The following is a 16,819-nucleotide window of genomic DNA, read 5'->3' on the forward strand; positions in this document are numbered from 1 at the left end:
CCTTTTATTGCATCAAGGTTTGGGGTGGTAAGGCACCCTGTCGTCATCAGGCCTAGCTTTCACCTTCAGTATGACCCCAACAGTGTTTTTGCCCCTCTGGTGACAAAAGAATTCCCATATTTTTGTCAAGAAGGGAAATTTAGATTCTGGAAGCTTTTTTATACATACGAGTAGCAGAGTTGGGTTAAGTCCTAATATCATCCTACTTCTATTCTGAATGGAAGCACGTTTTGGGCTCGGGTCAGCTGCCACCTGGGGAGACCTATCAAACGCAGGCATTTCTGAAACCCAGACATTTCTGAAAACCAGACAACCAAATGAGTCCAGGGAGGTATGCCTCGTGCAGATCCCACAAAGTTTTCTTATCCACAGTGCCCTACAAACCTCAAACTTTGAATGAAATTGCACATTTACCTAGTATTTCTGGGACGTAAAGTTCCGGAATCAGCAGGAGTCCACAAAATTCCTACCACCTAGAGTTCCCCACTTGTCCAAATAAAAACGCTTACCACTTGTGTGACTTGGCCTTGAGTAAAAAAAAAAAGCTGCTACTTTTTGAGGACTGCAACGGATTCTGGGGAAAACAACCTGTGAAGAGCCAAGCAAGCAACCCCATCCTGGATTGTACAGGTTTGCTAGGTTTCCCGAAGTGCTGGCTGAGCTAGGGCCCAAAATCCACAGCTACCCACTTTGTAAAAACGGGTCTGTTTTGAGCGACAAAATGTGATGTATCCATGTTGCATTTTGGGCAGTTTGCTGTCACGGACACTAGGTCTACAAAGACAAGAAAGGTACCATTTTTATCAGAAGAAATGTGGGAGCATTTAAAAGCACGATATTTATTAATACCAATTGGATTTCGATGCATTTGTCCCTTCCAAATGCAAGCCATTGTGTAAGACATTTTGAAAAATACTCTCTAAATCATATGCTCATACCGGTACCTACACCTTCAGGATGTACAAATACCCACTGCTCTTAAACTCCATATCTTGTGCCCATTTCAGAAACACCAAGGTTACCTTGATACCTATTTTTCACTCTATATATTTCACCATGTGAATTGGTCTACACTCAATACAGTAAAAAAACGTTGTACAGTGAAACTGAGTTGTTGGCTCTGGGTACCTTGGTTTCTGGGAGAACTTACAAACCCTATATATCCCGCCCAATGAAAAGGGACTATGCAAAAGTAATGGTAAATTGCTTTTGTAAATTGGCCATTGTGAAAAAAAGTTACAATGAAAACATGATCACAAATGGCTGTGTTTCCTACTTGTTTTCAATATTAATTTATTTCAAGAGTTAGTTTCTTTGTGAAAACCTTGAGGGATCCAGACATATGACTTCTTGCTGAATTCGGAAGTTTGTCAACCTTTCAGAAATATATAGCTTTCCTCGATCACGCATGGGTTTCGTACTGGTTTGCACTATAAACTGGAAGTAGGTTGAAAGCACAAAAAATATGAAGAAGGGGCTACCTCTTTGAAAAATACCAAAACTGTGGTCAAAAATGTGGTTTTTTTATTCATTTTTGCATGCTCCTGAAAGCTGGGAAGAAGGTGACTTTAGCACATCAAATCATTTGTTGATGCACGTTTAATGAACAAAACACTTTTATCCAGAGCACTTTTTTCCTATTGTTCCACAAAAACTCAAAATGTAACTATACTTTGGCTATTTTCTCAGACACCTCCAGGAGAATCCACAATCCTTGGGTACCTTTAGAATCCCCAGGATGTTGGAAAAAGATGACAACAATTTGGCATGGATAGCTTTTGTGGCAAAACGTTATGGAGGACTAAGCACAAACTACCCTAAATAGCCAAGAAAAGGCTTTGCACGGTTGGGGTTGGGGGTGTCCTAGCAGTGAAAGGGTTTAAATGTGTGCTTTTTGCTAGCAGTAACAGCTGAGATTTGTTTTTATGTGATATGGGAAGAACATTTCTGAGGTGCCTGGAGAAAAGAACAGAGAAAAACCTTCAGCCAGACAAAGGCCCAAATAACTGTAAAGTAATGGGTCAGGGACATAATGACTCACATTATTTGATCTAGCTTGATAATGTTAGTGACTTGCTAAATGGATATGTCAGTGTGTTACTGCCACAAACTTACCAAGAACTACAGAACTGAGAACATCAGCTCTATGTTTTTATATTCTGGAAATTGTATCATCAAGATACTGGAGAGCATTTTTGCAAAGCAGAATCTGCCTTAAGTGTAAAGGTTTACCCAAAGTAAAAAAAGTTTCAAATTTCAATGACACTGATAGTACATTGGCAGGATCATATTAATCTGCTATAGAACATCTGAAGCATTCTTCTCAAAATTCAGCGGGAGAAATGGACAAAGCTGCAGGTGGGGTTAAAATGTACAAAATTATTACAAAACTAGGATAAATTGAATTTCGCTGAGCCAATAACAGTGAAGAGCAAACTGCGTAGGCTAAAGCAGTTTATGAGCAAATACTCCAAGAAACTATATTCATTACTAACTTCTTCTGAATTGGTCACCTTACCTTTTCAAGCTCCACGAGAAAACTGTCAAGAGACTCATCTGAAAGCTTGCCCACTTCAAACATGGTTACGGCATGACTTTTCAAATTCTGGAAAACAAGGCATTCTACAGTAAATTGTTTTGTCATTTTATAACAGCATAACCACAGTATATTTTTTATGAATAACCAAATTACTTTAAAGCAGGGTTATAATCAGGGGTGTATCTTTAGGGGAGGTGTTTGGGCATCACGCTGTTAGGGCAAAAATGTCAGTTCAAAAGCCTCAATATTCGAGTACTGCAGTGCCTGTTTCCCCCAATGATCAACAGAGCTCAAACCATAGGCCCATGTGCACGCCCTAGAACCTTTCAGTCAGGCTGACCTAGCCTCCACTTTCTAAATACCAGGGGGCAGACAAAAACATGTGCATCATTAACAAGCATACTGCAAAAACTGGTCCGATTTTAAACTATGCTACCCGCCTTTTCAACACTCAGTAAAGAATTTTTCATTTGCTTATTTTATGTTCAGGTCTTTGGAGCATCAAAGACATACAATGCCAACATATATTTGCTTTTGTGAGGAGGAAGGAGGCAGGATCAATTAAATGGTTTTCCTTCCCTAGTATGTTGTTTTAGAGTGAGACTTGGAAGGGAACACCAGAAACAAAGTACGCAAAGTCGCCCCATGGCATGCTTGTATTTAAAGAGTTAAGTAGGAACACCCTTAGAATGTTCAATGTATCTGTGAATACCTCTCACCTGCCCCTCTTTAGAAAACAACCCGGACTTTCAGATATTTGACTTGTGTGTGTACATATTTTACGTCTTTTTTTCCTTTACAAACAATCCATTTGGCTGAAAGTAAAAAGGCTCCGTTATCTACAGGCAGAGAGTGGAGAAGTGGAACAGGAAAACAGATTAATAGCACAGAGGCTCCTGTGTCCTGCATTCCAATTCGTAAAACAGCTTTGATTATAGTCAAACGGAAATTTACTCATTTGACCTTAAAACCAAGGGACCTGTGTTCTAATGCAAGTTGTGCCACATTACTGAATACTAAGCGACTGTAGGTAAATTGCTGCATCTTAATGTATTCTAAATTGTAAATATGTGTAATGTAATAAAAAAAAAGTTATGTAAACATTCACTACACAGTGTGCTGTCTAGGAATGTAGCAGTAATAGTTTGCTATTGGCAGCTACTCGTTACATTCTGTTTGTGTAATCTGGTTTCAAATAGATGCCAGCACCTATCGTTTGAGATGCTTCTGACATAACCATGTTCTACGTAGAGCTCACCACTGCACTTTGGCTTAGGTTTGTTATATATAAAATACCAATAACACACACTAAGCAGCAGGTGTTTTAGCCTATCAAACCAATATAATTGGTATTGGAACTTGTAACCTGTATGTTACACAGTAATGTTTCAGCAAACATTTAACAGTGACACTGAGCTACAGTAGCCCAACTATTTGTTTACTTTGACTGCGATCCATCTTTCAGTTTGCTTTTTTGGATAATCAATGCGCCTTTGGGCAAACACTCATGCGTTGCCTTGGCCAGCCCTGTACTGTAGTAAATAAACTGAGATCATATGGCAAAACAACCAAAATACTAAAAATCTTGAAAGCATAGCCAGGGTTTCGAACTAATAGGCTGTGTTGGGCCTGGCCCTTTTTGCAGACTTATACTCAAATGTTTTGCCTTCTTATTCCAAATTTTTCTTAACTGTTTGTTGGCTTTAGGACTCTGGGCACTTTACCACTGCTAATCAGTGCTAGCGTTCAAATGCTCTCTTTGTAAATTGAAATGGTGATTGGTTTATTCATGATTGGCAAATCTGATTTACTGATAAGTCCCTAGTAAAGTGCACTGTGGGTGCCCAGGACCTGTAAATCAAATGCTACTAGTGGGCCTGCAGCACTGATTGTGCACCCTGATGAGTAGCCCTGCAAACATGTCTCAGGCCTGCCACTGGAGTGTCTGCAAGTGCTGTTTAAATTTGTCATTTCGACCTGGCAAGGGGGACACCCACTTGCCAGTCCAAAACATCTCTTTTTCTACATGTAAGACGCCCCTTAGGTTGGCCCAAGGTAGCCGTGTATGTGAAAGGTTGGGCGTGTTTTTTTCATGTCCTGATAATTAAAGACCGGGGGAGAGGAGAGGAGAGGGGGAGAGGGGGAGAGGAGAGGGGGAGAGGGGGAGAGGAAGAGGAAGAGGAAGAGGAAGAGGAAGAGGAAGAGGAAGAGGAAGAGGAAGAGGAAGAGGAAGAGGAAGAGGAAGAGGAAGAGGGAGAGAGGGAGAGAGGGAGAGAGGGAGAGAGAGAGAGAGAGAGAGGGAGAGAGAGGGAGAGAGAGGGAGAGAGAGAGAGAGAGAGAGAGAGAGGGAGAAAGAGGGAGAAAGAGGGAGAAAGAGGGAGAAAGAGGGAGAAAGAGGGAGAAAGAGGGAGAAAGAGGGAGAGAAGGAGAGAGGGAGAGAGGGAGAGAGGGAGAGAGGGAGAGAGGGAGAGAGGGAGAGAGGGAGAGAGGGAGAGAGGGAGAGAGGGAGAGAGGGAGAGAGGGAGAGAGGGAGAAAGGGAGAGAGAGAGAGAGAGAGCGAGCGAGAGGGAGAGGGAGAGAGAGAGAGAGAGAGAGAGAGAGAGAGAGAGAGAGATTTGAGTCCACCTATGATTTAGACTGACAGTTGGACTCTTTTTCCATTCACTCTAGACCGTCACACAAAGGGCGCTGAGGTAAGCCCTGCATATCATGATGGTGGGAGGAGCGGTCACTGACACCTGAATACGGCTGTGCCTCCCCTCTCACAATGCTGCCTCTAGCCCCTGTAGTGTGTCTGGAGCCAAGGCAGGTTCTTGTGGACAACAAAGACTTTCCTTTGAAATATGCCTAATTCAAAGGCCAAAATGGGTAGAAGTACTGGCCCTGTAACCCCACATTTTTAGAACACCTCCGGTCTGAGGTCTCTGCCAGAAGAATAGTTGAAGAGCTATCAGAAGTACTTCCCCTGTGCTGTGTGTTCCTTTGCTAGGTCGGCCAGCAGTTGCTGCTTCTGTCTGTGGGCAGTGAAAAAACTGGACTTTGTTTTCTTGTATGCTGCTTTTCCAAGGTTTTCCAATGCTTGTGTGCTTGCCTCCTATTGCAGGCCTCAGGGCTATCGAAGACTCCATCTGCAGCCCCCCTGAACTCCACTTCTGGTAGTTCTGACCTGACAAGTGGTGCATATTCCAGTTTACAGCCCTTGGAGGTGGTTCTGCTGCTTCAAGACTTGAAAATACACGCATTGCCTTTCCAGCGCCGCTTTTCCTGTCGCAAGCTTGCCGTGCGGTTGAAAATACAACGCATCGCTGCCATGCGGCTGAAAAATCAGTGCAGCGCCTTTTTGCGGCCCAAAGAACCACTGCAGCCCGAATCCAGAGCACAGTGAATCTGACGTCAGAGACCTCCACACCGATGCAGTCCCTGCTGTGCAGCTAAAAGAAGTGATGCAGCACTGGTCTGCGGACGAAACATTCAACGCAGCACCTGTTTCGCCACCAACGCACTACCCCAGCACGTAAAGTTTCCAACGTATCACCCTGCCGAAAAGAGTCGTCTCTGGAAATCAACGCATCGCTTCTCCTTGCAGTAGGGAATTGACACACACTTCTCCTGCGTGAAGCAGGACTGACACCTCCATTGCCCTGGGACTCAAGAACCAAAGAATCGTAGTATTTTCTGATGCTTTTCTTCTTTGCAGCTGTTTTTTGACTGGGATTTTGACGCATCAAAGGTACTTTGTGCTAAAATCAACGTATCCAGTTCTATGGACAGAATTGCTTAAATCTTTTAAAAGTGATATTTTGAGTGGTGCATATTGGATATTTGTCGTTTTGGTCGTGTTGGTTTAAATAAAGATAGCTTATTTTTCTAAACTGGTGTGGTGTCTATTTGTAGTGTTTTCACTGTGTTACTGTGTGTGTGCTATGTACAAATACTTTACACATTGACTCTGAGATAAGCCTGACTGCTTGTGCCAAGCCAACAAGGGGGTGAGCAGGGGTTATTTGGGTGTGTAACTCCCTTACCCTGACTAGAAGGAAGGGTACCTACTTGGACAGGGTATCAACCACTGCCAACTAGAGACATCTATTTCTAAAAGGTAGTGTCAAAGCCCAACACAACAATTTATGTATAAAGTAACAATTAATTTAACATTTACTAACCTCTATGGGCACGAAAATATGTGGGGTCATATCTAAAATTCCGAAGGAGGTAGAACCTTAATATTTATTTTCCTAATCATTTTTAACAGTCTGCAGTTCTCCGATTGTAAATATTAGTTGATTCCTGTTTAAATAAATTTAAAGAAGTAAAATAGAATATACATTTTTCTTCACTATTTGTCATTACTGTGTCATAGTGTACCTAAATCATTTTACTCCTCTAAAATCAAGGGTTTGAATACTCGACTCTTAATGTCTGTAGTGCAATAGTACCCTTAGCAATGGAATGCTGGGACTAGATTACAGTAACCACCAGGACTATTACCTAGTTGTAAGTGCCACCACAGGATCTGGAAAAAGGTCCTTAAAAGTTGTGTGATGCTTTAACAAGCTTAGATTGGTTAGGGTGTGGATGCAGAGCATAAATAAGAAATACATTAATGAGAACTAAGTCAGAAAGATACTAGGCCTTCGTCTACTGGTAGTGAAATCATAGCAAACATTTACAGAATTGAGAAAAGCAACTTGTAATAGTAGCCAGATGTCAGCGATGCAAATAAATCTCACAGAAGAGTAGACTAGATTGCAACTAATGGAGCTGGCATTCCAAGGTATCTGTGCAGGAGAATTAATGATCTGGTGGAAATCCTCAAAGAAACCCATAGGAACAGAACACTGCATATCTCTTTTGAATAAGACAGTAAAGGAATTTGGTGTGTTTCATTTTCTAATGGCTATACAATGTGTAACACAAATACTCACGGGTGAAAGGTTCCCCATCATTAGGAAGGCAGTGAGTGTTGAATCAAACAGAAATGCGATCCGCTTTGTATGCCCACTTGAAAGATTAAGGCTGCTCACACTGGCAGTGTCTGCTGTTAGAGCAAAGCATATTTCTTAATGAGACATTTTTTCTTTTTCAATATTCTTCATTCAATTTTCAGTATAGAAAAAATGATATAAAGACAAGAAATTATTTGTACACATTCTAACAAAAGCAGAGGTTGTTGTCAAAATCAGTTCGTAATATGAATCAGTATTTATTTCCATTTCAATGACATGAGGCTACACATTGGGACTGGAACTTTTTTCAAGCATTGTTCGGTCTTCTATCTTTTACAGTCAGAAAGATATTGGAAATGTGAATATTGCCTTATAGCTAGTCTTGGGTACTAAATATTAAAACTGGGTTGGCCTGCTGATTACAGCTAACATATTTTGCACTACAAAGCGCAACCCGCAGGAACTTGGCAACTCAAGTGGCATGATATGCTGTGCTTAAGAGCAAACTAGTTATGTACATGATATTAATCAAATATATTATCAAAGATGTATAATTGCCATTTTAATCTCTCTTCACACATATTATTTTCTCCTTTTATATACGTTGAGTTCATGTGCAAAACTAAATACAGTTCTGATGAGAAAAAAATTATATATATTTTTAAGAGCTGGCCAACATGGATGAAGCAATCAGTTATATAGAGCAAAAAGAGACAATCTCTTCTGGGATTTAAGGGGATGAGATAAGTACATTGATTCTTTGATCTTTATGGCACATGGGAGCCCAACGTACATACACTAGGACAGCAGTTCTAAACCTGTAGTCCCAAATACACTAAGACACCAGTTCTTAACCTGTGGCCCGGGGACTATTGGGGGTCCACAACACCCACGCAGGGTGTTTGTGACTTCTTAGAAAATTAAAGAATATTTAAATGCACAATTAATACAAACGACATGAGAATAACGCGGACCAACTACTTTGCAGCCTGAATCTTGGCTAACAAAGCTCAAAAACTTAGGTCAACAGGGTTTCAACTACCTACATCTAATCGTGAAACAACACAAAAGCCAGTCAATAGACTATTAGTTGGACTACAAATATACTGGCTGAGTGGAAAAAGTAGAATGCTAAACTCCCCTGCCATAAATGACATGGGTATAGCTCTACGATGTTGTTGTAACTTGTGGAGCAAAGGAAGTGATGTGCTAATTGGGTGACAATATATAGAGGTTGTTAATATTCAACTACAATAGTATCCCCTCCATGATAATGATCTACTGATAATGAGTTACTGCTACATTGTAACGCCGTAGGTAGTTATAGTTAGGACCAAAGTTTCCATAGGAAACGCGTTTTTTGTTCTGTCAATAACCTTGGGGCCATTTGCCGAATCACCACAAATGTTTCACAAAACTTCCCCTTTTTGGTTCAGCTGCTGTGCTGAAAGTTTCGGGGTGGACCGTGAAGCGGAGGCCGAGAAAATTGGGGGTTCCCAAAGCGCGTTTTCCCAATGTTAAGTCTATGGAGATTTTTCATTTTTGAACACGACTAAAGCCAGAACTGCTGAATGGAATTACAGCAAATTTGGCAGGAAGCTAGATGTTGGTGCAGAAAGCATGCTTTTTGTGATCTGGTGTGGTCCAGAAAGCGTGTTTATTTGGGATTTGGTGTAAATCTGCTCAGTAGTTTTAAAGAATATAAATACCTGGAGACGCAAGTCCTTGCAGTGGACTCGCGAATCCTACTAAAATTTGATTGGATGCCCACACTTCAACCAGGAAGTGTTGGCAGCCATCTTGGGACTCGGCTTGAAACAGAGTCAAAGAAAAAAGTTTTCAAAAAATAAAAGGGGCAGGACTATATTCACCTCCCAGATATGGTGGGGGGTCCCACAGGGACCCCGCCGGGGATGAAAAGCATTTTTTGGGCGGGACTTTTGCTGCAAATCTGCTGAAAATTTCAGGACCCGGGGGCCTATACTAATTACAGGAGGGGGCACACGGGGGTCCCCTCCTAGGGCTTATTAAAGCCCCGGGGACCTCCATCTCCCCGGGGCTCTTTTGATTATGAATACGGGTTGGCCCACTGGAGCCGCCTGCAGACCTCCACCTCCCCGGGGCTATTTAAAATTATGTGTGGGGGGGGGGGGAATTCTCGCAGACCCCCGTTATGTCCCGGGGACGGCCAACCCCAGGGGCTCATTAAAACAATATGGGGGGCCTCATAGACGCACCTGCCCCAGGGAACACTACCTCCCCATGGCTAATTATAATTGTATGGGTGGCCTCGCTGACCCACCGGACCCGGGGACCGCCACCTCCCCGGGTACACTATTTTTTGATAGTAAGTAATGCGGGAGAGGCCATAGGACCTTCCCCGCAGCCCCGGGGATCACCACCTCTTTGGGGCACAAATGCAATCACTAAGGGGGTCTGTTGTGGCCCAGAGGACCACCACCTCCCTGGGGCATATTGTGATCAAAGGAGAGGGGCCGCTGCCACATCCAGGAGCTTAAGATGGCCCTGGGAACAGCCGGCTCCAGCTATGTCCCAGGGTGTCCACCCCCGGGATATTGCAGTTTGTAATGGCATGACGGGAGCACCACTCCTGCCATGCCACAGCAAACAGTGTGCTCCGCTTTGAGCAAGCAAGAGCATTTTGCTCTCGCTTTCTCAAAGCGGATCACTTTGATTTTTACACACAGGGAGCTGCATTTCATCAGCAGCTCCCTGTGTGTAAAAAGTAATAACCCAGGCCCCGGCAATGCGTTGCAATAACTTCGGCCCTCGCAATGCGCTGCTTATGACCTCAATTATTACATCACTCATGACATTGTCACTGACATCACTGATGACATCTCAAATGACATCCCTGATGAAATCATCCACAGAATCTGACGCACCCACTCACACCCTAATATAACCTTTCATACACCCACTCCAAATTCCACACTACCATTCTCAGAACTATTAACACACTGTAGTAACCTGTACATTTCACTGTGCTATGTATCTCTTTAATTCATTAGTCCTTTTTCATTCTAGAATGTTATGGTTTTTTAGCAACTTGTTGAATTGCCACTGTGTTGGTTGGAGCTGTTGATAGAGCTGGTGCTGTCCGACTCCACTGACCATGTAGCCATTAATAAAGCATATTAATTTTTCCTTAAGTGCTTGGTTACTACACACTCCCATACCAGTACTTACACACCCACTCAATGATTCATAGGTCTACACAGACATCCACTCAGTCACCCACACAGCCACTCATACACCAACTCACTCACTAATACAGCCACTGATATATCAACTCATACACCCATACAGCAACTCACACTGTCAGTCACCCAGAGAGCTACTCACACACCCATAGGGTGACTCACACAGCCACTTACCTATACAGTTACACAACACTTATTCATACAGATACTAACACATACTTACTCACCTATACAGTTACTGACACAAGCTCACACTCACCCATACAGCCATTCTCACAATCACTCACACATACAGTCACTCATATACATCAACACTAACCTGTACTGCCTTTCACATATGCAGTTACTAACCCATATACCACGACACATCCATTCACTCACCGACACAGCCATACACACACTCAGTCACCCAAGCAGCCCCTTACAGAGGCACTAACTAACCCATATAGCCACTGCCTCACCCACTCACTCATCCATGCAGGCCGTCACACACCCTCACACAGACACTCATACAACCATTCAGGTACTCAGAACCAATCAATCACCCATACAGCCACTCACATACAGACTACTCCACCAATATAGTCACTTAGACACCAACTGACAGACTGACAGATACACAACCTAGTGCCTCAACCATACTTTCACTGAGACACCTAATCCCTCACTTATATAGTCAGTCACACACTCAATCATACGTACAGGCACTCATACAACCACTGATTCATCAATACTCCTAGGTATATATTTAACACTCACTGTCACTGGATGATGTCATCAGTGATGTCACTGACCATGTTATGAGTGATGTAATATGTGAGGTCATAAGCAGTGCATTGCAGGGGCACGTGTTATAGTTAGCTCAGCTAATTGTGACTGCTGATAAGATATACTGTGACACAACAAACCATCTGGCCTATGTCTCTCTGAAGACAGGCAAGCCCTAAGACATGAAGGCCACATTACATCACTTAGTTCAAGCATTTTACATTTAAGAACAATAACTTTTAATTTCAAGATAACAAACTAAAGACTAGTAAGACACAAGTGATTATTAACCTTAAACCTGCTAGCCCTGGAGCAGGGGTTTGTCATGTGGCAACTTATCGTGGCGTACGAATCACTTCGGAACTACGAAAAATACCTATTATGAATTATGAATCTCTCTTACATTAAGTCACTAAAAGGCTGAAAAAATGGCATAATCTCCCCAGCAGTACTAGCGGCAGATGTAACATAATAAAGATGTCAATACTACCTTAATTCTTATATCTATTCCGTGCTATTCCTTTTAGAGTTCGTAACTTTTTTTTTTTTTTAACTTGACGGGATTATAAGCAGTTTCATTTGGGGCTATACATAATCTCGCCAAGCGATTAAATTTATAAAATATCTAATATACAAGGGGGTCTTCAGCTGCCTGATTTTAAGCTCTACTTCTGGGCCTTCTTCTCAGGCTGTCTCCACAGCCTCCTTTCAACTAAAGACAAAGATGTTTACGATCAGCTTTTACTGGACCAAGACAGTAGTAGATTTCTATATGGTACTCTAGATCCGAACTGTTACAAGCGAGTCCGCTTCAAGACCATTAGAGACACTGTTACTGTTTGGCGGGATATTCTCTCTGGCTATTTGCTTCCAATTTTTCACGATAGGTTCCCTCTTTGGGATAACCCACTCTTGCCCGAGATCTTCAAGGATAGGCTGGCAAAAAGCTGGGCTACGTACGAGGTGGAGAGACTTAGTCACTTATACGACATTAATGGTTTCAAGACCTTCCAAAGTCTCCAGAACACATTTTCTCTTCCTCAACAATCTTATTACAAGTATTTGAAGATTAGAGTCTTTTTCTTGAGATCACAAAGGCTCGTATCCATTTCTGCATATGCAATACTGACATTTATTCTCGAAACACCCCGTAAACACTCACTACGGATTGCTTACCAATACTTTTCACAGCTCAGAACAGACCCTTGTCTCCAGCTCACACTTGGGGACAGATATCCCTGCCGTACTAATTAACAACGCATTCACAACAATAAAAGAAGCTGTTGTTAATTTAAAGCTCCAACATTTTAGGACAGTGTGTATGCTATATTACACCTCTAAGAAGATAGCAAGCTGGTGGGGAAAAAGAGGCGATCAAGCCCCCAACGACAAAACAAAATGCCGCAAGTGTGGAGCCATTGCGGTCGACATAGTGGACATGTTTGCAACATGTCCGCCACTTGTAGAGACAGATTGAGTCTAGAACTAAGATTAACCGTACAGGAGATAATGGTGGGTTTTAAGGTTGCCCCTAGCCCGGCATGTCGTGCACCTTTTGCCATCTTACTGGTTATTGCAAGGCTCACCATCGCCAGGGCTTGGATCTCCCCTAAACCGAGTAGCTCGTTGAGATTTGTGAAAGGGAAAAAGCTGTGGCAAAAACCAGAGGTACGCATGCTATGCGAAAATTTCTAATTTTTGGCATAAGGTACTTAAGGATTGATAATTTAAATATGATTTTCCTGTTATATATCTTTTCAATGAACCAATTTTGTTTTATGGAAATTATGTGATCTGGTGCTACCTCGGTTTCTTTTTTTTTTCTTTTTTTTCTTGTATATTTGTTTACACTGACAAGCTCCCTTTGCATTAAAATGTAAAAAATAATAATAATTTCAAGTTAACCTTGGTCTTCCTGACTGTTCGTATCAGTATCTGTAGCTGAGGACACCTCCAGAACAGGACTGTTCTCCACACTCTCCCAAGAAAGAAGCATCTTTTGGGGATCCATAGTAGTCCTAATGGAAACAAACGTAGTCCAATCAGCAATATCTGCTTACTAAATCTGCAAAATACATAGCTATGATGATGCAATACTTAGGCTAAAAACCAAAGGAGTCATTAACATTGCAAATGTTCTGTGCAAAGATACAACATAGCCACAGATCTGCAGGATATTAAGGAACTATGTCTTTTTTGCATTAACAAAAAAAATAATTTAAGCAGTGAGTGATGACATTAATAGCCTCACAGGGTTACGTGGGAACAAAAGGAAAACAAAGAATGCTTTGTGTATTTTCAACATGTAAGCATGTCCTCATTTCAATGGAATACATTTTTTCCCTGAAACACAGAGGGAGCATTTGTGACTACCTCTCCTCAAGAACACCCAGAAATAATGGATCAGTATACTTAGAAAGGCCCAATGTTATCTGAAGTTTGCAAAGCACCCAATATACACCAGAGATAAGCTAATGTTGGATATGGCACCAACAACAGGACAACAAAATCTAGGTTCTTAATACGATGACAACAAAAAGAAATCCCAAGTTCAGAAAATCCTTTTTCGAACCAGCAAATGTTACGTCTTGTGTGGGAAGCTCTGGCAAGGACCAGGTTACTAGTTCCTATTTCCTTATAGATTCTTGGAATACCACATATTTAGGCCAGTTACGTCTTTGGTACAAATCCACAAGGTCATGCAAAAAGGGCCATCTTGTTGTGCCTTCTCTTAAAATGCAGCATTTGTAGAAGAGCCTAACCCCCAATCATGGATACCTACTGGATTTTCTGGACACCACCGACCCTGAAAGTAATACGGTTTATGCAGTGCAATGCCTAAATATGAAAGAGAAATTGCTGAGGAAGGCCCGTATTCTGAAGAAAAAGTACTCTACTACAGTATAAAAAAATTACCCAACTTATTAATTACACAATAAAATAATTTTAAAGACTTGCCAAAGAACATAATAAACATTGAAAGGAAATTACTAACATCCCAAGCTGTGAGAGACACCTACAATTTTAGAAGAAAATTGACCTAATATACTTTGCTACACAAATGGGTATGCCAAATCATTCATTTGTATCTTTCAATATCGGTTTATGAGACGCAAACAGGATACTAGAAGAGATGGTAAATGCAAAGGTATTTGTCTAACTCTAAAGTTCCTTCTTCGTAAAAGAAATGAAACATTTCCATGTATAGTTACTTTAGTTTGTTAAGAGATGGAACATTCCTCCAAGATGGATGGAGCTGATCAGGAAGGATTACTTGTCCTTTTTTGTGTGCAAAACCCAGACGACAATACATCGAAACTGCATTCTGGGAAAAAAAGATTATTAAAAATATATATGCAAATGAAAGGTGACTTGTCTAGGTAAATACTTTTAAGGTAAAAAGAAAACCCAAATTATCCATATTTCTACAATATCTGCCCATTGAGAGCCCTCATCCCAAAAACAATATATGCTCAAATCAAACTCAGAGGAAACCATCAAAAGACAATGAGACCCAAAATTCTTACCAGGATACATACCTTTACTAACGATAAATCTATCTCCAACACATTGGCAAGCTGAAAGTCAAAAAACTTTATTAATAAACATATTGAAAAGGTCTGGTGAAATATCAAGAATTGGTTACTCAGAAAAACCAGGAATCCGAAGCACTTGCAGTGAATTCCAGGTATCAATCCAGATAATAAAACAGTATGAATAACATTTTCTTATCACTTCATATTAGTGATGATTTGAATGCAAGGGAGTCGCAATCATTAAAATTGAAGGAATGACCTCACAGAGCGGCAACATAATTTACCATGGATCACAACATTTTAGCACTAGAAAGCTAGCACCAAGCTTTGCATTCGATAATAATCCACTGCCATCCTACATTGAGTTTGAAAAATTCATATACACCAAATCATTCCTTAAGATGGATATGAACACATAAAGGAATCAAAATAAACATTCAGCTCATACTGATCTATACTTGGCCTATCCAGCTGAATTGTGAGATACTACCGACTCTGCTGTCAATTCTACTTAGGGGAACAAGTATACGCTACTATACTTGTTCTGAATAATTTGAGGATGCAACAGAGCAGTGATCTCAAGAAATTGTGGAGGGGCAGGCTACTAATATTAAATACTCAGAATTTGGGGCTTTTACTTGCAATGAGTGCTGATATGCCTTTCAGGATGTTTGTGAGACATTCAAATATTAATGTACTTTGATACCTCATATGCCAACCATGGCACCTAATGGTTCCAGTAGAGACTGAAAGGCAGGGATAGGAAAATGTCCATAATGACAAAATAGCTCAAAGTTCTCAGGATTCTGAATGATACTGGCATTGCATTCATATTGTTGAGCAGTTGAGTCAGCTGATACAGGAAACATAAACCAGTTTACGAACTTTAAGACTGATGGTAATGTAGGACCACATGGCATTCATTAAGATTTTATGGTCCACTATGTTAAATGCTGCAGAGAGATTACACAGGATGGTGTAGGTTGGTAGGTATTGCTAGTGACTATTATGCCTAAGGTATGATCAATGACCTGTGAAAAAGCAAGTTTTATTAACACAATCACATCTGAATCTGGATTTTTTAGTGTGAATGTCTTTTATTGCCTTCACTTTTTAGCAGAGGTGTATGATGGTTCAGACGTTTTAGACCGCAGTAAGCAAGGAAGGTGTTTAAAGGATGGTTATTTACAATAGCTTGCAGATAGAGAATAATAGTTGTTTTATTAAGAACAAGCCGTTCAGAAAGAGTCAAAGCTAGTGAGATGGAAAGGGGACCAGCATATCATTAGTTTGTTCTGGGTATGTGACCTTTTTACATTTCTAGAACATGAAGCTCTGCATTCAATCCAATGAGTATTTTGCCTATTCAAGATGGCAGGAACAGGTTTCTTTTCAGGGCAATTTCTCCTTTTATGAAATTAATCAAGGAAACAAATATACGTTTTTGAAACTGGGCAGCGAATGTGTACTTTACAATGTTGAAGGAAATGTCTAATTTTGAGTTATAGAGCTTTGGAATGTAGGATATAGTTTTATTGTACTTCTTAATTTTCTGTAAGGTGTTAGTCATTTGTCACTGAGTAATTAATATGTTTATGTAGGGATATTTTTTCCACTTTGAGAGATCTCAAATAAAACCAGGGGAAAGGAGCATTTTCAGTTTTTTTGTTTCAGAAATGAACATAATTCATACCCTTGGTGGTAGTCTCACAATACATATAGTACAGTAAGGGAACAGTTTGTTCTTTCCATGATGGACAGTTAGCTGGTATGGAGCTTTCAAGTTCAATCATTTCTAGTGTATGC

At 41.0% G+C, this 16,819-nt stretch overlaps 1 protein-coding gene across 1 annotated transcript in view; it reads right to left on the reverse strand.

Annotated features, from left to right (window-relative positions):
• Nucleotides 1-16,819, reverse strand: part of FAM91A1 (family with sequence similarity 91 member A1) — a 217,413-nt gene that overhangs the window by 106,000 nt on the left and 94,594 nt on the right. The window contains exons 10-14 of the mRNA XM_078686797.1: nt 15,017-15,055; nt 14,690-14,802; nt 13,383-13,495; nt 7,465-7,577; nt 2,519-2,605 (exon numbers count right to left, since the gene is read on the reverse strand). Of these exons, the coding sequence (XP_078542923.1) occupies nt 2,519-2,605; nt 7,465-7,577; nt 13,383-13,495; nt 14,690-14,802; nt 15,017-15,055 (465 nt within the window). The remainder of the gene's footprint in view (nt 1-2,518; nt 2,606-7,464; nt 7,578-13,382; nt 13,496-14,689; nt 14,803-15,016; nt 15,056-16,819) is intronic.

This window comes from Lissotriton helveticus, chromosome 4_1 (genome assembly GCF_964261635.1).
Source record: "Lissotriton helveticus chromosome 4_1, aLisHel1.1, whole genome shotgun sequence".
NCBI classification, from domain to species: Eukaryota; Metazoa; Chordata; class Amphibia; order Caudata; family Salamandridae; genus Lissotriton; species Lissotriton helveticus.